The sequence below is a fragment of the Mixophyes fleayi genome, chromosome 1 (genome assembly GCF_038048845.1).
Source record: "Mixophyes fleayi isolate aMixFle1 chromosome 1, aMixFle1.hap1, whole genome shotgun sequence".
NCBI classification, from domain to species: domain Eukaryota; kingdom Metazoa; phylum Chordata; class Amphibia; order Anura; family Limnodynastidae; genus Mixophyes; species Mixophyes fleayi.
The window spans coordinates 358,237,991-358,265,797 of record NC_134402.1 but is presented as its reverse complement, the minus strand read 5'-3'; the positions used below and the strand labels follow the sequence as shown (position 1 = coordinate 358,265,797).

The following is a 27,807-nucleotide window of genomic DNA, read 5'->3' as shown; positions in this document are numbered from 1 at the left end:
CAGTGGCTAACACTGTACAGAGATACAGAGATACAGAGATAGATAGATAGATAGATAGATAAATAGATAGATAGATAGAACTAGAACGTATGCTGCTTACCCCTGTGACTTATATACCCAGATAGTTTGCCCCAGAGGTGCCGGCCATATACGGCCCATAGACCATAAAGAGATCCTGCAGCCAGGTGACAGCACTCAGCAGTGTAGTCGCGCACTGCACGCTGGGTACTGCGGGGAATCCTAGTGACGTAGGCTGACGTCAGGCGGTCACATGTCTGGATGCAGTTACCTCCCTCCTCCGGCCTCCGGAGTGTCAGTGCGGTCCAAGATGGCGACAGAGGTCAGCTGGACGCGTGAGAGCCGGCACTGAGTGCGGGGACAACGCGGAGCTGCACGCACACGGACTGCGGGGAGAGAGAGCACCGAAGGGCGGAGGAGCCTGAGTGTAGCTGGAGAAGGCGGCGAGGAAGAGCAGGAAGCGGGCGACACGGACGAGGACAAGGAGGAGGGCAAGAGGCGCGGGGGGCCGTCCGGGGCCATGTTCTCGGTACTGTCATACGGCAGGCTAGTGGCCAGAGCGGTCCTCGGGGGGCTCTCCCAGACGGACTCCCGGGACTATAGCCTAGTGACCGCTAGCTGCGGCTTCGGGAAGGATGCCAGGAAGGGCATCCTGAAGAAGGGCATGTGCTACGGGGACGACGCGTGCTTCATCGCCCGGCACCGGACGGCTGATGTCCTGGGTGAGTGGCACTTACCATGCACCAGGCAGGCTGCTGGCACTTTATCCCTCCTTGTGGCTACAGCTGTACGAGTGCTGGCTGCACCTGCCCGGTATACCTGACATAGACCTACATTGATCTGTGTAAATTACCAGTAGTGAAACACTATACATAATCGTTACAACTATATGAACTATATCATTTCTGGACCACTGTATAATCTAGAGAGCACACGGACAAGCCAGTGGTTTACTTGTACTTTAGTGTAACTGCAATATGTCTCTGCATCATTACACTAGTGCGATCCTGAATTACTGTTATGCAATCCCGTGTAACCAGTTCAGTTTTGTAGTGGAGCTGTGTAATAATGCTTTATCCCAACTGCTGCTCACTGACAATGAGATGTTCTTGTGTGGAGTGTCTGTTTCATTCTATAATTGATGAACCTATGCAGCATCCCCATATGTTTGCATTTACTCTATATTGCGTAATCACTTTATGGTAAATTTGACTGATTAACAAATAAGCCAGGAATCTTTATTTAGAGCTAAAAATATTAAATCGGGTTTATTGGCAGAAGTCCAAAACCAGTTTAGTTGGTACATACATGCTCTTATACCACGTGTTTTTGGGGTATTTAGGCTATTCAGAAAGTTGTGTCTTTTGTAGACATTACTTGACATTTAGATTAAACGTTTTGGTTGCCTTAATATAGGATCCAGAGCAGCGGTATGTTCCACAGGTACCAGAGCAGCTTGCTTGGAAGCATGCAATGTGTTTTAAATGACTTGGCAAGGAAACTTTTTATGTTTGTCTTATATCCTATTTGCTCATTGATATAGAACTTATTAGATGTACTGCAAAATGTTAACTTAATGTAAATCATATTCATAATCTTGACATTATAATGCAAAGTCTCTTTCTGAAATTTGACCTAGTGACTTTCAGACATTTTACCAATGTAGAGGACACAGGAATCTGTAGTTTGACCTCATCTGGGCAAGACACGTCAGTCCCAGTCTTTCTTCTGGTGTAAACCAACCTGAACAGGATATTTCTTCATTAGTTTATAGAATCAACAATTTTCTTTCTTTTGGTTTGCAAGTTGGTCTCTTTCACTCTTTTCCTTTGGAAATGTAGTGTTTGGTTGTGATGCAATATGGAAAGTATTTAAGATATCTGAAAAGTTTTCATTTTGAATTGCTAATAACGCATGCCTAGTAGTTCTCCTCTGCAAAGAGCTTGATCCGTAAGATATTATTATAACACTGTAGATATTACAGCCAATTTGTCTTAAACTGTTAAGTCATACATATGTATGTGTATATCTAAGGTTTGTTTTGTTGAATGAAACTTCGATTCATGCTTGGCAATGAATTGTTTTGTTTTAAAATATATTTGTTTCATAAGTTCAAGTAAATTAACCTTTGTCAATGTCCCATTGGCATCTAAATGAGACTTCATTTTACATTAGCAGAGCAAATGCAATGGCAACTCCCACTTGTGTTAACCAGGATTAAGGTTTTCTGTGCATGATGTGTGTCTGAGTTTCAGTAAACAAATGCATATCAACACAGTGATCTAGGGTGCACAATCTCTTTTGGCTTGAGGGTTGAATTGCAGATAGTACTAATTTGAGTACTTAACTTCCTTAAATATGTAAAATACAATCACCCCTGTAACAGTATATTCTCACCTAATACCTCCTCCTTCCCACAAGGAACGCACTTCCCTCCACAAATCTGAGCAGCTGCTGCTTCTACATAGTCTTACGAGGCTACACTGGCAGCGAATGAGTGCAGCTCATTCATTCTGACTTCGCTGATGATTTTTGGGTCCCACTGTGGCATTGGGAGTGGTGACTCTCCCTGTGATACCAGATACAGGGGGACCTGGGACAGAAGTACTGCAGTCATACATGTCTCCCTATATCTGTCAAGCTTTCTGTGTGTTGCAAAAGGTACATTGCAGACCGCTTGTTCACCACTGGCCTAGATTATTTGACACTTCATATTCATACTGTACTCATTTTTTGTAACGCCAAAAGCAAACTGTACTGATGTTTCGGTTTCCCTTTTTCATGTATATTCCCCACCTTATGGAAAACTGAAAATTACTAAAGATGTTTTTTCCAAAAGAGAAAATGGACTTGTGCCACAGAACCCGTACACCTACCCGCCTTTGTGAGAAAATTGGCCTCAGAAATACTATGTGGTATGCACAATAATTGTGTTCCTACAATCTGATATAATTGGATAGACTCCTGTGAGGGGATTCACTAAATTAAGTAATATTTTACTATAAATGGGATTGTAGGGTTGAGTACTAGTAGATTAATGCTTGTTTTAACACTATCCATAAATCTATTTATAATAAAAACTGGTACCAGGGGTGGTGTTTACAGTTTTCTCCTTTAGGACCACAATACTTAAAAAGGAAATTGGCTGATATAAAATTTACCAAGTAAAATCCTAGAACCCTTATCCATTATCTCCTGCCTTGACTTTTTTACAAAACGTTACGCTTTAGTCTCCCCCTCTACAAACCATCCTAAATGTTGCAGCAATACCGATCCTCCTCTCTCGCAGCTCCACATCCATTGGCCAACTCTGCAAATGTCTGCACTGGCTCTTTTTCAAGCAATTCACTGTCACCTTCAAAGCCCTCATCTCCTCCTTCATCTATCTCTGACTGTTACAAGATACACTCCCTGCCACCTTCTACGATCTCCCTCTGACCTATACTTCTCCTTTTTGGTAACCATCATCGACAACATTTATTTATATAGCACCAGCAGACCACCTCTAACTCCAGCTTCCAAGACTTCTCCTGTGCTGTTCACAACTTATGCACCTCCCTACCTGCCTCACCAGACTCCCTCAACCTTCAATCCATGATGCATTCTCTAAAAACTCATCTCTTCACTTTTGCCTGTCCTACCTTCACCTAATGATACTAATAATTTTGATGTCAATCTAAGCTCATTCATTATTTACCAGGTTAGGACGTGATTGCACACTGATGACTAGCCAACCATATGTGTACTTTCTGTTTGGGTTGTGTGAACACTTCATAATATCATCTGATGCTGTGCTGCAATGGTTGAGCGTCCCCTTCCCTTTGGGAATTCAAATCCGTTAAGAGGCACATGAAAAAATATTTTCTTTGGACAGCTCATTAACATGGTATTTCAGTAGTTTAATGGCATGGTTTTTTATTTGTACGTGATCTGCAGATCTAAATGCAGCAATTTGAAAATGAGAGATTGCAAATGATCTTTCTTGGTGATGTGAAACAAAACAATTTCTAGTCTGCTGCTGTTTAGAAGGAAATGGTGACACTGTAACAAATTGTTAATTGAATCCTATATTCATAGTGGTGGGCTATTTACCAGAGCAGCTATTAGCAGATTGCTTCTCATTAACTAGTCTCCTGCTTGAAGACTGACCTTGAGGAATCTCTCTACCTATCTAATTTGATGTCTTCCTTTTTTCCACATGGGCTTTGTAACTGATATCTGTATACGTAGCAATAGACCAAGAAGTACACTGCAAAACCTGCAATACACTAACATTTTGATTGCTTATTCTGCAAGAAGCTTCATCATATGAACAGACAGAATGTTTCTGTTGGATAGTGCTGCCCTTTTTCTGGGGTGTGGCGGAACATTAGATACAGAATAAAAATGAGTCACTTGACAGTGGAAGTATGTTGTGCTAGATCGAGTGAAATTTTCCACAATTAAGACCTAAAATGTTCAATGACTCATGTTCGGGACTAATTCTTTAATTTGATTCTTGCCATAAAAGGAATTAAACGGATTGTGTAGACCTCAAACCAGATGTAGAAAGATCACTACAAGGCCTTGTTTATGTTGTAGCCTGGTTCAGATTTTTTTATTTTTTAATATATATTTCTACAGAATATTAAGTGGTTGGATGTACTTTGGTTCTTCCATCTTCAGGCTCCAATGCTCATTCCAGTGTTCAGATTAACATGAGGGCAGCAAAATACACATCTACTATATATTTGTTTACCACAGATACATTTCTGTTTTTGTGAGTATATTTTGTTTGCTTTGCCAATTGTTCTGTTACCCCCTTACAGTACTGTTGTGGGCGTTGAAGTAAATTTAACTGAAAAACCTCCATTCCTAGTTCACCAGATACATGCATAAGAGATGGTAGTAAGGATAAAAAGGGAAATATATATTTTATATTTATGCAGAACAGGTTTGTGTGTATATACACATAGACTATAATTTCCAGCCTTGACTATATCATTCCATCATCTGGCTTATATACAGATCCTGTTCTTGTAACTAGGTGTGGTAAGGTGACAATGTTACTGCTTTCTTTACAGATTTCAAACAAGAGTTGTCAGGCTTTCAGATCTGGTATAGCAGAAGGTCATATGAAGGGCATCCTAGGTACCGGTATTTTAAATGCCATTTGTCCGTATCTTGCCATAAATGGACTGTTTGCGCAATGCTCACTCCTGATGGCACCTTTCTTGCACTAATCTCCAGGCCGCAGCACTTGGCAAGTATAGATTTTGAGAGTGTTTGGTGTTGGGAAAACTAATTAGAAGAGCCTTACCACTTGTGCAATGAGCTTCTCCAACACACGAACTGCTGGGCAATAACTGTTACTAATTTATTTTTATTTTTTTAAACAATTATTATCTGTGGGCTGTTTTGTATAGCTCTACTCAGTGATTTTCAAAATCTATATCACAAGTCACTAACTTTAAAGAATATTGTACCCAGTATAGCACTGATGCATTTTGCATGGCTGTCTGATCTCCTAAAGTAATGCACAGTGCATGTGACTCTGTCACAATGGTGCTGATCCCAAATTTTACTAGTATGCCCCTCATGCTCTGCCTTCTCGCCATCGCTGGCTATTCATATTAAAATTTGGCACATTGCACCTTATGAGCATGTTTCTTTTACTTGATCACCAAAAGCAGTGGGAACAGATCCTGGGGATTATTATCTATTTTTATTTTTTGGGAGTTGTCATATTAATAGGTGGTGAGTTTAAAAAAAAAAAAAAAAAAAACCCACCGCAAAATACACATTTCATAACATTCTACCTATTTGGAAATGTAAATGAGGATTTGCGCTAGTGTTTGAAATAGAAAAACAAAAACACAACTTGGGAAACATGAACTGAGAAATATGAAGATTACTGTAATGAGTTTAATGCTTTTACTCCTAAATAACATTAAACATGGGGGTGGGAGAGTGAATTATCGTGCTGGAAAGCTGGTTGGTTAAGCCTTTTGTGGCAAAGCAGCCAATCGATTGAGCTGTCAGTGAAAGGTTCCAGTTGCTGAGAGACTGGCTGCAAGCTACAATCGCTAGGAATAGTTTTCATTCTGCTCATTGTCACGGTTAGAGCTGCCTGTAGTTTCAAAATGTTCTGACAGGTCTATCTACATCCTTTTGAATAGTTTTATATGAATGATTGAACCCAAGATATCTTTTTGGTGGAATTTTTGAAAAGCTTTTTGTGACCATAACACTATGGCCTAATTTACAGTAAGATGTAAAACCAAATAAAAGTTGCTATTCTGCTCCTTCCAAAATCACGGTGTACTGCGGGCTGGGGAAATTTAAAGAGTGCAGATATATTTAGATTTGGGAAAGAGGCACGTCTTTAGCTCAACTATAAATCGCATAGTGTAAAAAAAAAAATCTGCCCAGTATGTGCTACATGGAAAACCAGGCAGTCTTTTCCCTGAATATAGAAGTTAAAAATAGTTTGCCTACTTTAGCCGTATTTATGGCTATTAGTGATCGTCCTCAGAGATCTCAAAGTAAATATTAAATGTTTTGTTCAACGAACTAATCTGAGGATGTGCAGACAGTTCACACTGCTTCAGCGCTCTTCCCAGCTTGTACGGGAGCTATTTGATGAGTGATAGGTTTCACTATCCTGTATGATATGATAAATACTCTACACAGCACATAATGCAGGAGAGCTGCAGTAGCACACCACTAAATCACCTTTGGAAGTGCTCACCACTTAGTATACATTATTTATTTATTTTAAAATCCATCATTGAGAGATGGAATATTTGACAGGAGAACCCTTTTTGAAAACTTTATAAAATCTGACTGAAATGATATAAAGGCAGAACATGTATACATCTTTATTTGTCCAAATTTGAAAGGGTTAACAAACTTAAAATGCACATTGTAACATTCAGAATAGAGTGAAACTTGATATGCCATGTTAACTTGTAAAGGGGAAACTTTAGAAAAAGTCTGAAGGGATGTTAATAATTCCTTAAATAAACCAACATGCAAAGACTCCCAGTGCAAGAGGAAAGATGAGCCTGCTATTCTGCTACACATTAAATGGATAATCTAAATGCTCATAGGCTCTGAATCCGTTTATTTCAAATGCTAATTTTTATCCATTGTCACGCCATGCGCATTACTTTGACAAGTGTCTTACCGCTTGGTGAACATAGCTTGGTCACCTGTTAAAATAGATACATGACCTCCTCTGTTAATGCTGTATAGTATACGTTGACAATCTTCTGAACGCTCCATGTACCATGAATGCTTCCTGCTCTACATTTGTTGCTCTGGAAAAGCAATATCCATGAGCGATACCAATCTGTAAACGCAAAACGAATATTTCCGTGCTAAGCGAATTCTATATATACATAGTTGCTGTTTAATATGCATTTTAATTTAATATTGGTGCTTTAATGGCTTTTTTTTTAGAAGTATAACTTCAGCACAAGACGTTACACTATAACATGTTCAGTAGTTACTAGGTTCATTTAAGTAAAACAATTTTGGTCCAAATTAGGTTGTGTTGGCATTTGATATCCTTGTCCTCCAGATACCTGCATCCTGGCAGCCTACAGAATGAACTAATCTTTAACCTACCTCTTGGCTAATCACATCTGTTTTATTTTCATCTTGTGAAAGTCACCTGAAGGTTATTTCAGGTTTATTTAAAATCTAAAATATTCCCAACCAACTAAAAGTTGGATGTGTGTGTGTACAGACCTGGTATCCAGGTTACCCAGAGTGCCCTGCTTATGTGTGTAGTTTTGTTGTTTTTTTAAGCAAAATATTGGTTTAGGATGGGGACAGGAGGAGAACACTGAATTCCAGGTAAAACAGATAATGTAGAATTGCTTTGTAAATCTATCTCAGCACATTATAGTATGGCTGCTGTGTGGAGTCAGGAGGCTCCCTTTAAAAATAAGCGGAAAACCTTTATTGCCGGAATATATTGTGAGTACAGCCAGGGCTGCTCCGGGGGACACATTGGGTACACCTTTTAGGGGTCCTGGAGATGAATGGTGGTTCTGGCTCCCCAATATCCCACCTAATTCCCAACTACCCTGCTTTGCCTCTCGCTTATTGCTATATGATAGCGCATTTAGCAGACCTCTCCTGGTGCTGGTTTATTCCATGGTGAGATAAATATAACTTTGCTGTATTAAAACTAATTTTCAAATTCACAACGGTTGTCTCTTAATTGTCAGGGCATGAAATTTGCTGTATTCCTATCAGATACTTAAGAAATATGAGCCATGAGAGCTGTGTGCAAGATAGTGGCACTTCCATCACATGTTGCAGGGCTTGGGCAGGTAGGGAGTGTGTGGTGTATATATGGAGTAGGAGACAAACTGAAGACCAGGTGGCCTAGATTTTTGGTTAGGTCCTGAGTGCAACTCCTCACTTATGGTTGGTTTCATATTACTGTCTCTTTGTTACTGACACATAAAAACAAGTTAAGCTGTTTTTATAGTCAATAATTTGTTCCTTATTTTAATTCGTGGCCTGAGGATAGGGTGTTAGTTGCTCTTGTGATCAGTAATTTCAGTGTTTGTGTCTAACTTCCAGCAGACGTTCTTACCAGTGCTGAGCTGTTGAAATTCCCTGATTTGTAGTTGGCTGCATAGGCTTCTATTAAGTCTAAACCCCAGAGCTCTAGTGCAGTAATCCTTGATCCTACAGCTTTTACTTCTTCATGTAATAGACAGTGGCTACATATTAGCGTTCATGCTGTAGTTGAAGAAACCGGGATGATTTTAATTTTATAGCAGCCTTTGCTGTCTGTAGGCCTCAGGCTTATAAGTATTATGGTCTGTGTATCTACACATTTATTTCATACTTACATAATTGGTATTGGCTAGAAAATGATTTCTTGTCGGCCATGGTATCATCTGTGTATCAGATTTGGTGTTAATGTCATTATATATGTAGATGCTTGCTAAGATCATGTGATCAAGTTTGAAAACATTAACTCCTTACCAGCCACAAGTGATATTATATAAAAGTAAACCCTAATGTAATCCTAACTATCTACAATTGTTATTCCAATTACTTATGTATCAAGTGTACCCAACAACATGGCCGTCTTTTCCTTTTGTTTCATGTCATTGTATGTAACTTGTTCAGTATCATCCACTCAGTATATAGTGCTGCATAATATGTTGGTGCTTTATAAACAAAAAGTGATCATTTATGATGTCTGTAGTCAGTTAAGCAAACATGAACTTTCTTGAGACTAAGCAGATCCTACCCAGGAGAATGGACTTCTGGGAATCCTCATTTCATGGCAGTTTTTTTGAGTAGTTCACACACTTGAAGTTTAGAGTGAAAGTACAGGTTTGTGCTGCCATAAAATATCAACAAATTGGGTGAAATGGTGACTCAAAAAGTATATTCTCCAGGATAGGGGTAAATTATTTGCTTTTTTTTTTTCCTTTTTTTCTTTTAAAGTAAAACTTTTATCTTGTAAAAGCATTCATACATTTTACTTTTTTGTGCTCATTTTATGGCATAGATTGCACTTGGTGCCCAATAATGAATGTATCCCAGGTTGCATAACACCGAGCATGAAGCTTTATTTCATGTTTTTATTAATTGCATGATTGTCTTAAAACAGACAATATGGTGTAGGTCATTACAGCCAAACACTGCTCAATGATAATCTGCAGTGACCTCTAATCCCTCATTCAGCATATATAAAGGTTCTATATTATCCCTATAGAATGTGTGTAATGCACACAACCTACTGCAGATTGGAGAATATTTTTATACTTGTGTAGAATTGGTATGAAGCTTTTTGTTTTGTAAGGACATCTAAAGGCTGAAATGTATAATTTGGCGCGGGCATATACATGTAGTGTTACCGAAATGCAGTCTCTTAATGAGAAAACCACTAATTTTTTCCCCCCACAAAATAGCATAGTAAGAACTTACTCTAAATACTATAAAAATCGTTTTATAATACTGTTAATTTGACCTTTATGACCTGATCTTATTTTATCCATAACTGTTCTCTAAGATTGTTACTCTGCTACATACAGCTTTTGACAGTTATGGTATCACGGTTAGAAATTGTCACACAATGTTGATCAGTTCATCATTTATTGTCTTATAGTTGGTGCAAGTTTAGTCAAGTACAGACAATGATAAAAATCAGCTTTTCCTACTGTACATTTTACATTATAGCCTGTAATTGTATTTTAAATAGCTTCTAGTCTGTGTTTAAAAGAGCAGGTGGCTGAAATGTTGACCTCTATTTTTGGGCAGAATCTGATTAATCTATCCAAGCGGTATGGAGTCTGGCAGCAGGTTGCTTGCAGATTACAGAGTTCGTAGCTGGGTCAAGGCAAAATCTTGTATTGTCTAAAAGGATCGCATGAAGGGCAAAGTGGACCAGTGGAAGACAGTTTCACATTGCTTGCTGTAATGATGTCCTTTTGTTATAGAAAGAGATTTTTGTGGGTTTTTGTTTTCTTTCAACAATCTATTTTTTTTTTGCTCAAGAACGCAATAGAAAACAAATGCAATATAGTAGTTATGTAACCACTAGAGTGTGTACAAATATGCAAGACACTGCTAAGTTACCCAAGTGATCATGTTAGATTTGAGGATAAGCACATACGACCAGGAAGCCGTAGAGTCGGCGGAGGGCACAGAATGAGTAAATTGTGGTGCATGCAGTATCCAAAAGGCACTGCAGCTTCCATCTGCAAGGTCAAGTAGGTATGTGGTTAGTGGAACCAATAGGATCCATCCCCATACCTGTTAACATGCTTTTTATGATGTTAAAAAGCATGATTTTAGAACGTAAGTAGGTCAGGGGACCTAATGTTAGTAATGGAAAGTGTACAGTTTTTGTATTCCATCATAATTGCCAAACAATACGCAAATCAACTTGGCATCAAGATCTGCCTACATTTTTAAAAAGGTATGGGAATAAAGAGGGTAGTTTGAACAACCTTGGGGGTATTAATGCTGGAAGCGTTCATGCCCATGTATTAGAGCAAGTGCCCCTATCCATACAGGACACAAATAATTACATACAATCAGAGGCCTTGCCATCAGCCCCTTAGAGCAAGAGAACAACATAGACTAATCCAGAGCCCATTGCATTAACCAAAGGGGACAGTGTTTTTGTTATTTCCTTATTTGTAAAAGCCACTATATTAATCAATGCTGATCTGACCGGGACACTTTCAACCGGCTGATGGTTCTTTGAATTGCACATATACGTGTTTTATTTTGTTGTTTGGACAAACTTGCCAAGTGTGTTAAACAAGGCTGGCCACACATCTTGCCATAAGTCAATAGCAAGAACATTATTTTGACCTATTTTTTTTTTAATCCAGAACAGGTGTATTAAGCACTCTAGATCAGTGTCCCAACTGTAATGTGTTTCAGTAGATAATTTAAATCTTTGAAAGCCATTGTCTGCTTCTATATATCAGCTTTATACATTCCTGTAACTTCTCTTTCATCCTAGCATCCTTCCATGTTTTCAAACCACAACCACCACTGTTCATCATCCAAGGTAATGCCAGACAAGGTCTCCCACTTCCATGTGTGGTTTTCAGTCTGGATATTCATGTCACAATATGGAGTACAAGACCTGAATGAGTAGCTCAGGACATAGGATTTAAAATCATGTGTAAGGTTTATTTCCTGTCAAACCTCAAATGAAGTGTGAAAACTGGCAGTAATGCAGAAATTCCAAGTTGAGCAGATCAAAGTTAGCTATTTTGTGCATTTGCACTCACAGGTCTGCAGCATGGAGCTACACGCTGTTTTGATAAATCCCCCTTGCTGAGTGTGACTGTTGGCCACTTCTGTCTCGCACCATACCTAGACATACTTCCTAGGTTGCAGAGCTGTGTCCCAAGCCCAGAGAATGTATTCTGGGCAAAACTTCCAAACTCACGTGAAATACTTTGCCTAATGCCTATCCAGCATCTAGCATTTTAGATAAGTGTTTTCTCCTGATTTATGTTTACCTCTGAATAAATCAGCATGGGTGTATAAGACTAACTCTATTTTGGAAACTTTTTTGTGTTTTAGGTTCTATGGTGGTTTGGACAACCATTTGCGTAGACACTAATAATTCAGTAGATGCTGAGACGCTGTTTGATCTAAGAGTGCAGAAAGGCACTGTGTGCAGTTAGTATAAATATAACCAAACACTAGGATAAAAGTGCATCTTTATTTCACTTCTCGTTTCAACACGTACTTGTACACAGTTTTATATCTTTAACCTTTCAAGCTGATGTACTGTTAAATGTAAAATAATTGTTTTTCATTTGTTTTGATCTCAACATAGCAAGCGCCTACTCATACATGTGAAAGGGATGCATGGGTGTTTCATAAGTACTTGCATCAATTTCACTGTGTTTGTTTGATTTTGCTAATAGTCGCAATGAAAGTGGGAACTTCTGTCAATATATCATTAGTTTTATTCTTGAGAGTAATATAAACGAGTTTCAAAATGGTCAATTTGAGATTTTTATTTTTTTTTAAATTTTATTACTACTTTCCATTTTACTGTTGCGTTGCTGGAAGCTGCCTATTTTAAAGCCACATTAAGGCACATTCTACTTTTGCTGCAGTCACTGAGAAGCACTGCATATTCTGAGGCAGACTAGATGCTGGAAACAGTTGTCAAAGCTAGATGTGGAGCGAGCACTGCTTCTGGTTACCCAGATGCTATGGTTACTAAATCGGTCGCCATTTCCAAACCAGAGTAGCCTTCCAGAACAGTTTCCATTGTACACTCTCAGAGCATGGAGTGCTTGGAAAACGCTTGTTCCTGTGGGGATCATTTGATGATGGGAATTCTAAGGTTGAAACTATGACCCTTGTTTGTCAGTGGGAGTCTGCTTGGTGTACTGTAGATGACATGTATTTGAGTTCTGGTGGTGGTGCGCCAACCTTTTTGTACGGTAGCTGTTAAAAATATCCTGATCATTGTTAGTTTTGATGAAAAGTAATGTCACAGATCAATATCTTATTTACATATTGCTGTAACAATGCTTACAGCTTCTTTGCTGTCTTTCTCCCTTTTAATTTCATCATCCAGACATTACTCTGCTCACAACACATCTGCTCCATCCCTGCCCCTCCTCCATGCAGCAAACTGTGCAGCTGTGTAACTGGCTTACAGGTCTCTCTTCTGTCCTAGAGAAACAAGCATACCAAAATATTATTGATTATTAAAAAAAAATGTTTGTAAAAAAATGAAATAAAAATTACTAGTTGGTTATTGTAAGGAACAATGCACCCACTTCACCTTGACGTTCTGTGACCTGTATAAAACAACTTGGTCTGCAGAGTTATCATTTTATATAGTCCCAGAACTACTCTATGCTGCTTACTGCCATTACGTGTCGCTTAAAGGGGGCTAAATCATCCCATGTATATCGTGGGTAGATATAGTGTGCCGTGTGATCTACGGTATATTATAATCTTATTGGGATCATGCAGTAGTAATATAAGGCAGGTTTAGCCTCCTTTTGCTGTACAAGTGCATATAATGGAAGATTGTTACATTTATGGTTGTGAAAGACACAATTGAGGCATAAAGCTCTCACCAGGAGATGCATGGGGGAATCATTATTTTTTTGCCATCCCACTTAATTCCTTTTTATGTTTAAGTGCTTGGATTGTGTTATGACAAATATATACTTGTATAAACATGGTTTACAGTGAAGGTAAAATGTGCTTGCAACTGTGCACTTTATTTTCATTGATTCTATGGAAATTACACTGCATTTTTTTTTTTATTACTTCTAGGTGTGGCAGATGGAGTGGGTGGATGGAGAGACTATGGAGTTGACCCTTCTCAGTTTTCAGAGACTCTTATGCGCACGTGTGAGCGTTTGGTGAAAGAAGGACGGTTTGTGCCAACCAACCCTGTTGGAATCCTCACCTCAAGTTACTGTGAGCTGCTTCAGAACAAAGTACCTTTATTAGGTAAGTAGAATGAGCTCTAGGTAGGAATATTTACAAAGCAGCCGGAGTATTACATGTCATCTCTCCAAAGATAAGTGACAATTGTAGTCTTTGATACTGAAAGATCAGTGGCTTCTTATAATAGTTCTCATTCAATATTTCTATAATGCTTATACCATATTTAGTAAGTAAATGGTTATGGTTACATGCAAACTTTTTTTTTTTTTTTTTGGAGTTTAGATAGCACTCTACCCCAAAGTATTATGTATCTATTTCAACCCCTTGTTTTACAGATCAGTGGTTTTTATACATGTGCTTGGGTGCTCTTCAGCTAGTCCTACAATGGAAACCCTCTTTTAATCCACTACTGCAATATTGTATAAGTGCCCTTTTTAAAGCATTTTAAGGTTTTATTCTGTTCATCAGCATGAAGAACTGATATTATTTTTTATAACCTAAGCTTCTAAGGCAATCCTATACAGTTCAGGTCCTATCAGGAGGCATTTCACACAAGTGTTACAAGCTATAGCAAATCTGACAATACAGCAGGAAGGAGCTGGGGGCAGCTTGTGAACTGGCAAATGTTCCACAGCTTCCTGACTAGCTAAGCCCACCAGCCCTAGCTATCGTCCAGCTGCTTGTCAGCATCAGAAGCCCCGCCCACCATATCCCACTAATCCTTTTATTCTTAACACACAACACCTTGGCAGTCACACCCATGTCGTGCACCTGTGAGTAAAATCCTTCCTTAAGGTATTAGTAGGATCCTTAACCCGGTCTGTACCATTCCCCTGGGGGCGGGTCCTGTTCTGGTTATCAGACTGTTATAAATTACCCCCTTTTGCACACAGTATATAAAAATGTTTTAAAGCAACCTATATATCCATTATGAAGCAAAGTATCTTTTAATATTGTTTTATTCTTTAAGGTTTAGATGTTCACTCCATCTATACAATAATTTCTCTGTTAACCTTCAGCTTGCCCTTCTTATTGACAACAGGTAATCTGCAGGACACTTGTTGGTCTTTTGATGAAACATATGTTCTTCTTAATCTAAATGTTAATGTCAAACAGGAGCAGCATGTTCTTCTCAGCCATTTTTATGACTTTCCAAGTATAGGAGCTAATTTTAATCACAGAACACGAGATGGATGAGTTTTTTTAGTACAGAATTGAGGCCAGTAATTACGATCCAAGTTTATCTGAAAGCACATTGCGTTTGTTTGTTTTTATGTTTTTTTAAATCTTTGCAAGGGGCAGAATAGATCTTGATAGAAATAGTTTTTATTGGACTAGTAAATGTTTTGTGATGCTTTTGGTGAAATCGTACATTGCAGTAAGTTGTGGGCATATTACAAATACTGTTGTATTTGTTATTAGAACTTTAATGTGATTTTGTTTTTGTTTTGACTAGAATTCCAGAAAAAAGAGAGGTTTTTCCTAAAACAGCTTTTCTTTTGCAATGTATGGTTGTGCTGAGACATGATGTAGTAAAATGGGTGTTTTTTTTTTTTTTTTTTTTTAGTTAAAATTCATTAATCATGCAGGTTTAAAAATCTTTTTGTTGACCAGACACATTTCCACATGCTTTTTAATATGATTGTTAATAGTTTTTCCTTTGGTTTGTCTCTTGATTTTTAAATTTTTATTGAATTCCCAGAAATTAGTGCGTATTGTAATCATTTAGTTATTTATTCACCATAACTTTGACTGTATAGATGACAAGAATGGATCATAAATAAACAATACTGCAGTACAATTGTATGTTGGATTCTTCTGTTTGTATTGATTTGATGTAGAGATAAAGTGTAAAGGTGATGCAATATAAAACATTTTCATAGCGTAAAACTAGTAAGCACATTATCCCTGGTTGCATATTTCATTGCTGTGAACATCCCATTTATGTTGATGCAATTCTTTTTTGTGATGCCTTATAAATAAGTGCTGCCAAAATGTAAGGCCACGTTCTTTTGGAAATCATGCAGTAGAGACTTTTGTAGTGTTGATAAAGCTGTAATATTGTGCTGTTCCAAGATATCTATGACCCTTTCTGTTCATGATTCTCATGCCAACCCATTTGGTGCCCACTACTGTGGTTAACTATATGAGCAGATAAATCAATCTTTGGTCTTAACTATTTTCCATCTGAATTTAGCACCCGCGTAAACCGTTGATTTCAACGTTAGACTTTCCACTTGTTTTTAATAGAATTGTTGTCGTCATGGCCCTGCCCCATTCGGTCCACACATATAATGTATTGAATCAAATGGAAGAGGCAGGTGTATATAATAAAATGACTGGGCCCTATCCTTTGTTTTCCTGTCTGCAATTATGTTGTCTATCTTGTATGACCTGTTTCCGCACTGTCTAGCACTGCGGAGCATTGTGGCGCCTTACAGAGAAATTATGAAGCTGATAATGACTACGCTGTATGTTTCCAGGTCAGAGGGAGAACCCCATTTTAAATACATAATCCACTTCTAAAGAAAGGTACACTGTACTATTCAGCACATTATATTAGGCTATATTTTTATCAAAATTCTCCTCCTCTGCTGCCAAATAAAAATCACAGATATGATTAAAACCAGTGGTTGAAGTGGAAGTTTACAAGTGGCAGTATGTAAAATGTAAGTGAATGGAATTTGATAGTTTTACGATCAAAGCAGTAGAAGTGGTTGTACGGTATACCGCCGTATACCAGCCCACTTCCTCCACAGATTAAAACTCCATTTGTTTCTTCAGGATACACTGTCTCCATGTCCTATTGTTGGAACACATTAATCTGCCAGCAAAGAGGGCTAACATTGGATTAGAATAGGCCTGTCCAACCTGCGGCCCTCCAGGTCTTGTGAAACTACAAGTCCCAGCATGCCTTTCCAGCTATCAACTGGTTGTCTACCGGCAAAGCATGCTTGGGCTTGTAGTTTCACAACACCTGGAGGGCCGCAGGTTGGACATGCCTGGATTAGAACATGAATGCATGTATTGTGCCACGTAAATGTTTGTGTAAAGCAGGCATGTCGAACTCAAAACACCATTTGGGCTAAGTCTAAGATTGTGTGCGCCACAAGAAAATGAAAGTCTCATATGCAATTTTGTAAGGTTTATTGTTAAGAAAAAATAAAGTTTGTTTTCTTCCCAATGCTTGATACTGCGCCCTTAATGCTGCTCTTGCTCCCGTTCACCTATCTCCCATTTTACACTGCGCCCTCCATGCTGCTCGTGCTTTCTATTTTTTCTTTCTTCTCTTCTATTTTTCTTTTTCTTCTGTTTTCTTCTCGTCTCTTTGCTCCTCTGTGCACTCCTCACTGCAAATGTCGGGCGTGATGACGTCACGCTCAACATTCAGGGAGGAGGGGAGGTGGGCGACGCGTCGGATAAGTGTTTTTTGTTTTGTTTCTGATCCCTGGCTGGGCCTTAAAAAAAAAAATGCATTTGGCCCGCATGCGGTCCGTAAGTTTGACATGTCTGGTGTAGAGGTTTGCAGTTAGTTCACATAGCTGCTGCACAGAGCTTTTAATATTGATCTATAAGAAAACCATTTCCTTTTTTAGAATAAAACTTGGCAGCTCAAGAAGGAAGTTCATCTAAGTGCATTTACATATGGCCCAAAACTGATCTCCCTAAAACAAACAAAGAACCTCAACATAGTCCCAAATGATAGTAATTGGTGAACTGTTCGACTGCCCTGATGTAAAGCATTAGCAGAAACTTAAAATCCTGTAAACTCCCCTATTCTGTTCCTTTTCCCCCCTTCCTCATAACATGCATGGGCAGACACTAGTCCTAGGTATTTACCATCTGGCCTTGTTTACGCCCCTACTTAGCTGCTGCTTTTCCATTATGAACTTCAGTGAATCCATGTTTATATTGTTCCTGTCCCTTTTTCAGTCCATGCTCCTGATAAGTGCCAACTATGTTGCCTGAACAGTGAAATATTGCTCTATACATTAAGACTTCCTCAGAGTTGCGTTGACTCCCAGATATAAACCTTGCAAAAAGAATGGTCATTGCCTTATTCTAAAAGGGAGATGCTAAATGTTCAGTTTCTAGCCCCCATGTGCTTACCTATGCTTATAGTACCAAATAATGGGGATTAATGGTAAATGGCTTGTTTTTAATGCAGTTCTCTTGCTTTTGGTTATGGACACACGTGAAGATACGCACATGAAATTGGCGTTTTAGCCAAAGTTTTAGTCTTGCATGTACATTCCATTTAAAGTAACAATTCCAGCTCTGTTCTGCATATTGGTTATCTTCCAATGGCATTGTAAATCCATTTTACTGTGACCTGTATTGTTCTGATATAGTTTGTAGGTATTAACAATATCACAATACTGTTTAGTAACCTTAACCTAAATTGAGATGCTTTGGCTTAAAATTGTTTTGAAAGTAGAACTTTCAGACCTTTTTTATTCATCATCATGTATTTATAGACTGTGTGCATTAACACCACTTTAATTTTGTTTTTAAGGAAGCAGCACTGCCTGCTTGGTCGTTCTGGATAGAACGAGTCATCGTTTACACACAGCAAATTTAGGAGATTCTGGTTTTCTGGTAGTAAGAGCAGGAGAAGTTGTGCATCGGTCAGATGAACAGCAGCATTACTTCAACACTCCATTCCAGTTGTCAATAGCGCCCCCTGAAGCTGAAGGAGTGGTGCTTAGTGACAGGTGGGTGTATCGGATGAATGGTGGGCACAAACTGGGCTTTGCTGTAAAGATATAGTGCTATATTTTTTTAGGCTGTTTTACGAAAAGTTGGATAACAAAAGTCACTGCAAAGATTTAAAAGAGATGGGGTTGGAATCTGGAAAATAGTGCTACATAGATTATTACTATTATATTAGGCTATTTTATAGGTTTATGTCCTGATGCCTGGCAATTAAGCAGTTTAGTGTTTGTACTATATCCAGGATAATGACACAAATATGGGTTAATGTGAGTTACTGGGGGAATATGAAGGTGTGTGGTAATGATGCTGTAATATAGCATTTGGCTCTGACTTCTCATTTCCTTAGTGCAGAGCTGTAGGCATGTGATCAAAGTGGTCTCATGTTGCTCTCACATCAGTGTGAAAAAATTTCCAGCAGCACACTGTGTTCTTGCGAGGGAAAGCAACACTACACTTGGCAACAAACACTTTTAGATGGGAGTGTTCAGAAGCCAGGCTGTTCATAGGACACATGAATGGTTTGTCTCCCCCCTCCCTCAGATGTCGTAAAATGTACATGCAGCAGCACAGTCTGACCACTGAACTGGACCTTGATATGAAAATGTTCTAGAACACTGATATTTAAAAAAAATAAAAAAAAGAAGAAAATCTGTGCATTCTCCCTTTCAAATAAAGCAATTGTAAAGTGCAGCTTACTAACCTCTACCCTGTCTCGAGATGGGCTGTTGGGGAGGAGTAGGATCTGGGGAAAGCTTTATATAATATGCATATTTGAATATGTGTGTTCTTATTTCTGAACAGATGTGTTGAAGTGCATTTATTTTCTGTCTGGTTCTCTTTGCAGTCCTGATGCTGCAGACAGTAGTTCATTTGATGTTCAGCTAGGTGACATTATTCTTACAGCAACTGATGGGCTTTTCGACAACATGCCTGATTATATGATACTTCAGGAATTAAAAAAGTTAAAGGTATGCAAAACAATTTAACTCTTTGGTATTATAAATCTGTATAGGAATACATACTAGTGTGTTTTTGTTTTGGGTTTTTTCAATATTGCTGCCTGCTACTCATGACAGCAGACTATAACATACACTGCAAAACAAGTGAAGTCCTTCATGTCTGTGGATACTTGCCTTTGCTGCTGTGATCCTTTACACACCATAGCTACAAATGAAAGTATTGTAGTTAATTCATGATGTTATATTGATGTAATTTGCAAATGGTTAAAGGTGGTGGTTTTCCTTTTTTAAAGTAGTGTTTTAAGTAGTTACAATATTTTACTATCCATTGCACTCTGATAACGTATTTTAGCTTTAGTGGCTCTCTAAGCAGAAACAAAAGCTAGTTTATGTTAAATACCTGCTATTAATGTTGCCGAATATATTTTTAACATTTTCTGAAGCATGTCAGAACAGAAGATGTTTGAGATAAAGCTGAAATCGTATACAAATAGACTTCGTCATTTCCCATTAATCCAATTTTTTGGCCACAATGAGTTAAAAATGGCTAATATGGAACTGTAGTTAACATTATTTTTACATTTGCTATACAGATAAATGTAAACTATATTGGGTTCTGTCATTCTATGAGGACAAATGCACATTATTCTTTTGTTTCTTTTAAACATTTATTTTATATTGGTGACTTTTACATTAGGGAACTTTAAACTATCCACACTATGGCAAAATCTGCTGCTTAAAGAGTGGGCTGGGCAACGGGATTAATGTTCAATTTGGAGACGTGAGCTTTCTGAGCTCACCTTAGGACACCAGCATTACAGTTTGACAGATGTACCGCCCCAGTCAAACTCCCTAACAAACTCTGTTAATTGTCTAAATTCGGGGCCAACATTTCAGCGTTTAAGGCCACCATTATATATTAGCTTTAGTGGCACTTTCATTTTGTGACTTATTGTTGGCTGTGTAGTCAAATGTATTTTATGCTTCTTTCCAGAATGCAAATTATGAAAGTATACAGCAAACAGCGCGTAGCATTGCGGAGCAAGCTCATGATCTAGCCTACGATCCCAATTACATGTCACCATTTGCACAGTTTGCATGTGACTATGGACTGAATGTCAGAGGTAAGTCTGCAGATTTGCAGCCCTACTTTGAATATTGGATACCTGGTGCTGGAGAAAATTGTAAGCTGTAATCTGACAGAAAACCTACAACGTACTGTGTGTAAACATGGTTTGTTTGTTGACCTAAACTGCAATAGTTGCACATGTTTTGATATTGACAAAATTTTAAGGTAGCATTTTAATAACTCAAACATATATTTTGGCTATTTATAACATCTGCAAATACAAAGTGGCTATAAGAAGTATTCTTCCCTCTTGGTTTTTTTGTTTAATTTTGTGATCAAAATTGATTTATTCAGGAACTTTTACCGCTGATCAACACAAAATTATCTAATGTAAATAAAACCTATTTTTGTTTTGCTTTAATTACTAGGTATTTACCACCCTTTGTTTTAATAATTGGTAGAAGCACTTGTTTAGCTGCAGTTACAGCTGTGTGCTTTTGGGTACATTTCTACCAACTTTGCCATTTTTCTTTGCAGTATTGCTCAAGGTCCATGAGGTTAACTAGGAAACTATTGCTGAACAGCCATTTTTAAATCCTTTAACAATATCTACTCCATGGGATTGAAGTCTGTTTTTTTTGACTGGACCACTCCAGGACATGCTGATTTTGTTTTTTTATTTTTATAGCCAGTCCAAGGTTGCATTTGCGATATGCTCTTGGTCATTGTCCTGCTGGCACTAAATCTTCTCCCACATTCTAGATCTCATACAGACTGCACAATGTTTTACAACATTGTCTATCTTGCAACTTCCATCTTGACAGGTCTTGCATTCCTAGAGGCAGAAAAGCATCTCCTTAATTTTACGCTCCAAGTACCGTCCTTCAGGATATGAATAGTGTTCTTATGATGTGCAGTATCAGGCTCGTTCCAAACAAACACCTAGCTTTGAGGCCAAAGGTTCTTCAGATCACAGAATCTTTCTCTACTTTGTATGCAAGTCTCCCACGTGCTTTCTGGCAAACTCTAGACAAGACTTTGGTTGTGGTTTATTCAACAATTGTTTGTTTTTGGGTGTTTTTCTATCAGAGTGCCCAGGCTATTGTTCAATGCATTGTGTTTCCGATCTCTTCCAATTCTGACAGTTACTGTTTTCCATGACAGAGGTCTATTAGTGTCCTTTCTAACAAAAGCTCATCTTGCATGCACGCCCTGTTATGGAGTTGGGCCTGTTATAGACAAACTTACTGTTCCACATTCTCTACATTTATTTATCATGATCTTGACATCGTATTTCCCCCCCCCCTTTGACTTAATTGGGCAGCATGTTGGCTTAATGGTTAGCACTTTTGCCTTTCAGCACTGGGATCATGAGTTTTATTCCCATTCTGTGTAGAGTTGTATGTTCTGCCCATGTTTGCGTGGGTTTCCTCTGAGCGCTCCGGTTTCCTCCCACAATCCAAAAACATACTAATGGGTTTATTCTCTGCTATCACATTGACCCTAGTCTTTCTGTGTGCGTGCTAGGGAATTTAGACTGTAAGCTCTATTGGGGCAGGGGCTAATGTGAATGCATTCTCTGTACAGCGTGTGGAATTAGTGGCGCAATTTAAATAAATGGTGATTGAATTATGTTTAATAACCTTTTTTCTAATTTGCTTTCAATGTTCTTTGATCTTCACGATGAAGTTTTACACACAGGCATATTTATTATGAATGTATTTTATGAATGTGTTTTATAGTTAAAACCTGTAGAGCTTTTTCTTATTTGACATTAGAAAATGTGTTTTAATCAGTGGCAATTACTGAATAAATGCATTTCATTATGTCAGAAAATTTAATTTAAAATATGCTAAATGACATGAATAATTTTTAGAGCCACTAAATATGTAAATGTTACACAAAGTTGTCAGATATTTGAGAGTAGGGTTCATTAATGAAGGAGGCATTTTCTAGGTACATGAGGCATTGATAAGGTTAATAAAGGTTGTTGTAGGGAGGGGGGCTTTCAGCAGCAATAAGGGACAGTAGCTTACAGTATGGGAGAGGCAATATTTTAACTATCGATATTTGAATGATTACATATGGAGTTTAATTGTGGCAAAAACCTGTGATTTTGCTTGAATGGCCCGTTATTAATGCGCTTGGTGGAGGCCACTATATTGTGACCCTATATACAAACAAGACTTTTAGGTTGGAGATATGAAGACTTATAACCCAAGATGGCAATATATTGTTGCAGTTCACAAGTTATACATATTTTTTCTTTTTCTTTAGGTGGAAAACCAGATGACATCACTGTTCTTCTTTCAATTGTAGCTGAATATACAGACTGAAATTCCTGAAACATCTGCTACAAATGTAGTTTTTGGGTTTTTATTTTTTTGGTTTTTTTTTATTCCTTTACAGCCCTTGGACTTGTATGTTGCACTGTATCCTGCTGGCAGGACTGCAATTTATTTTCAATAGATTTCATTGGCCTGTTATGAAAGAAGAACTGAGGACATTGTAGAAACCACTACTGTGTAATTGTTGAGGTACACCTTCCAGTAAAAAAAATTGACTTAATTTGGTTCCAAGAGCATCCTATAAACAAGTTGGTTTCAGTCAAAAACATTGTTTTTCATTAGCAATATTGTAATTTGCTGTTAAGCTACATCCCATGCTTTTATACAAAATGATGTATTCAGTTTTTGATTACTGGCAATCTAATTTTTTCCCAAGAAAGCGCACCTTTAAACCTTTAACATTCTGATTAGTAAAATATTACATATTTGATATTTAGACAGTTTCAGGACTAGCAAATCTTTAATTTGACACCTGTTGTAAATAACCTCAACTAGAAGCCTTTTATATAATGAACTGCTGTATAATACAAGTTTAGGACATGAAGTTCCTTCCAGTGTTTATTATGTGTTATTTCTAAGGATAACTTAAAGCCATGTTTATATATGTGTTATATACAGGTATGTATATAATGTATATTTCGGGTAACGTGACAATGCAGTGAAATTGTATAAGTCACTAATATTTTTGGGATAGTGTTCTAAATCATTCTGTTAATGGCTTTTTTGATTTAAAAATTGCTTCTCAAAAGTATATTGACACAGATTTCATTGTATTTTATCTGTGTGGTGTGTTTAATGTTACCTCAGATTGTACTTCTTTTTTTTTTTTCTTCTGCATTTTTTGTGAAATTGTACTGTATATTTGTGTTCCTATGTCGAGCTTTTATTTAAATATTTTAACATGTACCATGTACATGTCATAACAATAGTACATCATGCTTGTAACAGGCATTTTATTCTCAATGATGTGTTATTCATGTGTAAGCAGTCAAGAAATGTGTTCTCTCTAATTTGGTATGTCGTCTATGTGAGGTCACCTTGATTGACTTCTGATATTGCCTTAACTGCCCAAAACTTGACAAAGCAGGAAAACCAGCATATGAATTCACAAAAAACATAGATATACAATGTGGCAATTTTTACATTTTTTGCAACTAGCCTTATAGTTCTCAATTGCATTATTTCCTTCTCACAAAATCTGGTTTCCTTTCCATATGTGTGTTCTTATTTCCCAACTGTAAACCATTCTAGGGATAATTGCATCTCTTCAAAAAAATCAACACTTTTGTTAATTGGTCGAGAAATTTTAGCTTGAAATGTCATAAGTCCAATACGATTTTGGCTTTGTTGTGATTAGTTCATGTATTCAATCCTTGACTACTGTGAGGTCAAGATGTAATATGAGTTTTATATAACTTTGGGGGTTAGTCAATTGTTAGCGTTAACGCTAAAAAACGAACGCTCAAAATATTACCGTTTATACGGTAATATTGCGCGCGAAAAGCGTTAATACGGTAGTTTACTCTCGGAATTTCAGGGAGCGGCGAGCTGAAATTCCGCGAGTGATTACCGTATTAACGCCAAGATTTTTTGAGTGCTCGTTTGAGAGCGTTAACGCTAACAATTGAATACCCCCCTTTAAATGATATATTGGGGACAAATATTCAGACATCTAAAGTAGTTCAATGCTTTACTGTTTTACAAATTCTAGGCTAGATATACCAAAATTGGTAAACAAGAGACTTGAGTTAATAATATGGTGGTGGAATGCAAACTGTCTTTATTAGACAATTCTTAGGGCTGACACATTTAATGTATAACTTGATGGTTTTTGATAAATTCAGTCTAAAGATCAGTGTAGTGGTAGTACAGCCTTTTTTTTTTTTTTTTTTGTTCATAATAATTCATTATGTAGGTTCTATTGGGGTGCAGGAAATAAAGACCGTCAAATAAAACGATCACAAAAGTAATCGAAAAAGGCTTTCCATTCAAAAATGTCTTTCGTTGGTGGATTCTTTATTTTTACTGTCTAATTCACATATATTTAACACCACTTTTGACATCAAAATTATAGTGATGCAAAGTTAATGGAATATCTTTCACCAAATTGCTTCTGTTAAATTTCTTCTCATTCCTTGTAAATATGGCTAAAGATTTGTCTAATGTTAATTTATTTTTTTTTCAATGACTTATCGAAGATTGATTTTTATAGTCCAACTTAGCATTACTTGCTGCTTATTTCAAAGAAGGAAAATCTTTTTTCTGTTTTCTGTTTTTGTTTTTTCTTTTGTTTTTACTATAATAAATCTTCCCTTAAGCATCTTAAAGTATTGAACATTGGAAATGTCACAGGAGCCCATTAACAGACCCGTTTCAAGTGAACATTTAGGGTAACGTTGTTTCTTTCTGATTTTCTCTATTCACTGAGCAAAGACCCTTTCAGAAAAAATACGCAATAGATTCTCATGAACAACTACTGACCTAGCTTTCCATATCCAATATCTATTTATATATGTGACTGCAGTAGGAGTTGTATTGTCTAACTCTTTCCAGCATAATTTGAATTCCACCACCGTTGACTTATTTACATTTTGAGCCTCTTGGTTTTTGTCATTGGTGTTCACCACACTGTTGCACAAGTTACTGAGCTACATTACCACCTACATGCAGCTGATTTCCAACACAGAACTGACAAATCCATGCTGTTAACCTGTGTACAAAGGGAGGGGGGTGGAGCTTTCTTGTGTGGTGTAATTGGACACGCACATTCACACACTAGGCAAGGTGAGAGGAACTGAGGTGCACCTGGAAAAACAGCTGTATATAGTAGCCCTTGGGTCTCCTTGTATGTGAATGAGGACGTTGGTAAAAACAATGTCAGTAGGTGGTAGTGTAAACAGTAAATTCTTTTGACTTTAAAAAAAACAAAACAAAACCAAAAACCCCAACTGCTTCTTTGTTTCTTTATTTGTTCCTCCAAGTCTCTGGACTTTATATATTATACATTATACATTCATTATACATTGAAGCATGTGCTGACAATATCACGTGTGCTTGTTTTTAAGGAGAACTAAAGCTAAAACTGTATGTCGGAGGAGGTGGTGATTGTTGTTGGAAACCAAATGTTTAATGCAGTGATTTTAATATTACAGAACCACCCACCATGATGGTAAATATAACTCTTCCACTTCTGGATGTCCATGTTTAGGCAACTGGTACTTCTGTTTTATGACCTATCCAGCAGTCTTTAGTATGTATTCTATACAGTCTTGGTCTGCTTGTGTCAGATGACACATTATTGGAAAAAAGTGCAGAGAGTGATCCTTCTGCTGTCAGGGATATAGCTTTACTCACTATACTGTACTTCAGTCACTGGCCATACACACTTTTTCACATGTAATACTCATACTCTATATTAGACAGTTGGAATTGTAATGTTTAATGACACAGATTATTATTTAAAGCTGAAATACCTAGATTTTTGTTTTAATATAACTGGTTTCCTATATGAAAACACATGGTTGGGTTTTTTTTTCTCCTTTAGGCTGCTATTGATATACTGTTTGCAAGTGTCTTAAGACTACCATGGCAACCACTGTCACATAGCATATGTAGTGAGCAGAGGAGCTTTGGAAACTTGCTGTTAAAAAAAAAAAAAACCAAGTCTTTGGGATTGCAGCTTTATTATACATCAATTCACTTTTTAAACTTTAATTCTCCTTTTAACTGTGTATAATCAGACTGATAAATATTGCAAATCATTAGTCCCTTATTTTTGTATTGTAATACTGGGGTTTGAAAACTGCATCTTGCTATAGTTTAGAAGTAATGCACAGTCTGTCTGGATAAACCCCTCTGTTCATGCTGCTTTTATATCTCCACACAAATAATCAGTTTAGAATTACGATTAGTGTGGTTCTTTATTTCTCTCGCCATAAACACCAAAGACTGGTAACATTAATAGCTTTCCATCTTTATTTATACAAGCAATACTGTACTATAAATGCTTATTTTTGCAATGCCACTCATTTGAAGTTCTGCAATTTAACATATCGGCCTAGTCTTGTTTTGTTTTAAAGCTGTCTGCGCACAACAAATCTATTTTTAAGAGGTGGGAAAAACCCATGCACTTACTAAAGTGAAAATGGTAATCTGATCAAAGCTGATACTAGTGATCAGTTCTGTGAGACATGTACATAACTTATCTTACTGAATCCTGTCTAGTGATTGTTTTAAATGAATGTTGAGCGTGTAAAGCTATTGAGAAAAAGGGATAATTGGCTACCACAATACTGCTTTATTGGTATGTCACTGTATACATACTAAATATGCATTAGTGTGAGTATGTGCTCATTCTTTCTGCAAGTCTGCTGAATGACAATTTTAATGTAAAAAGAAAAAAAATAGGTGTACATGAGTGAATGTATTGGTGTGTTTTAAAGTTGTGCCAGCTTTCCCCTATAAAGTGCACAGTGGTCTTTTTGGGTTTTTTTAAAAAAATGGCTGTGGTTGAAATCTGGGTTCACATCTAGCTTCTCTTATGGGTAAAAATATAATTGTCAGAGCAAATCTAGCAGCAATTGTGTAATTCAGGTATGTGATGCTGTCTAACTTCCAGTCTGAAAATGCGTCACAATATGAGACTATATAAAGTAGACAATGCTGGCAAGAGTACATGAACCAAGTACTTGTATACTTGTTTTGTTTTTTTATTATCTATACCATGGCTTATTTCTAAATGCAAATGTTTGCATTTCATGTATGATGTGTCACTTACGTACAGGAA

The 27,807-nt window shown here is 37.4% G+C and overlaps 1 protein-coding gene across 1 annotated transcript; it reads left to right on the top strand.

The window, feature by feature from the left end:
• Positions 1-294: 294 nt before the first annotated feature.
• Positions 295-25,969, top strand: PPTC7 (protein phosphatase targeting COQ7). Its single transcript, XM_075178428.1, has 6 exons — positions 295-740; positions 13,813-13,992; positions 18,446-18,644; positions 19,490-19,613; positions 20,599-20,728; positions 22,951-25,969. Exons 1-6 carry the CDS (start codon positions 539-541, stop codon positions 23,007-23,009), a joined length of 894 nt encoding a protein of 297 aa, XP_075034529.1. The 5' UTR covers positions 295-538; the 3' UTR covers positions 23,010-25,969.
• The last annotated feature ends 1,838 nt before the right edge of the window (positions 25,970-27,807 follow it).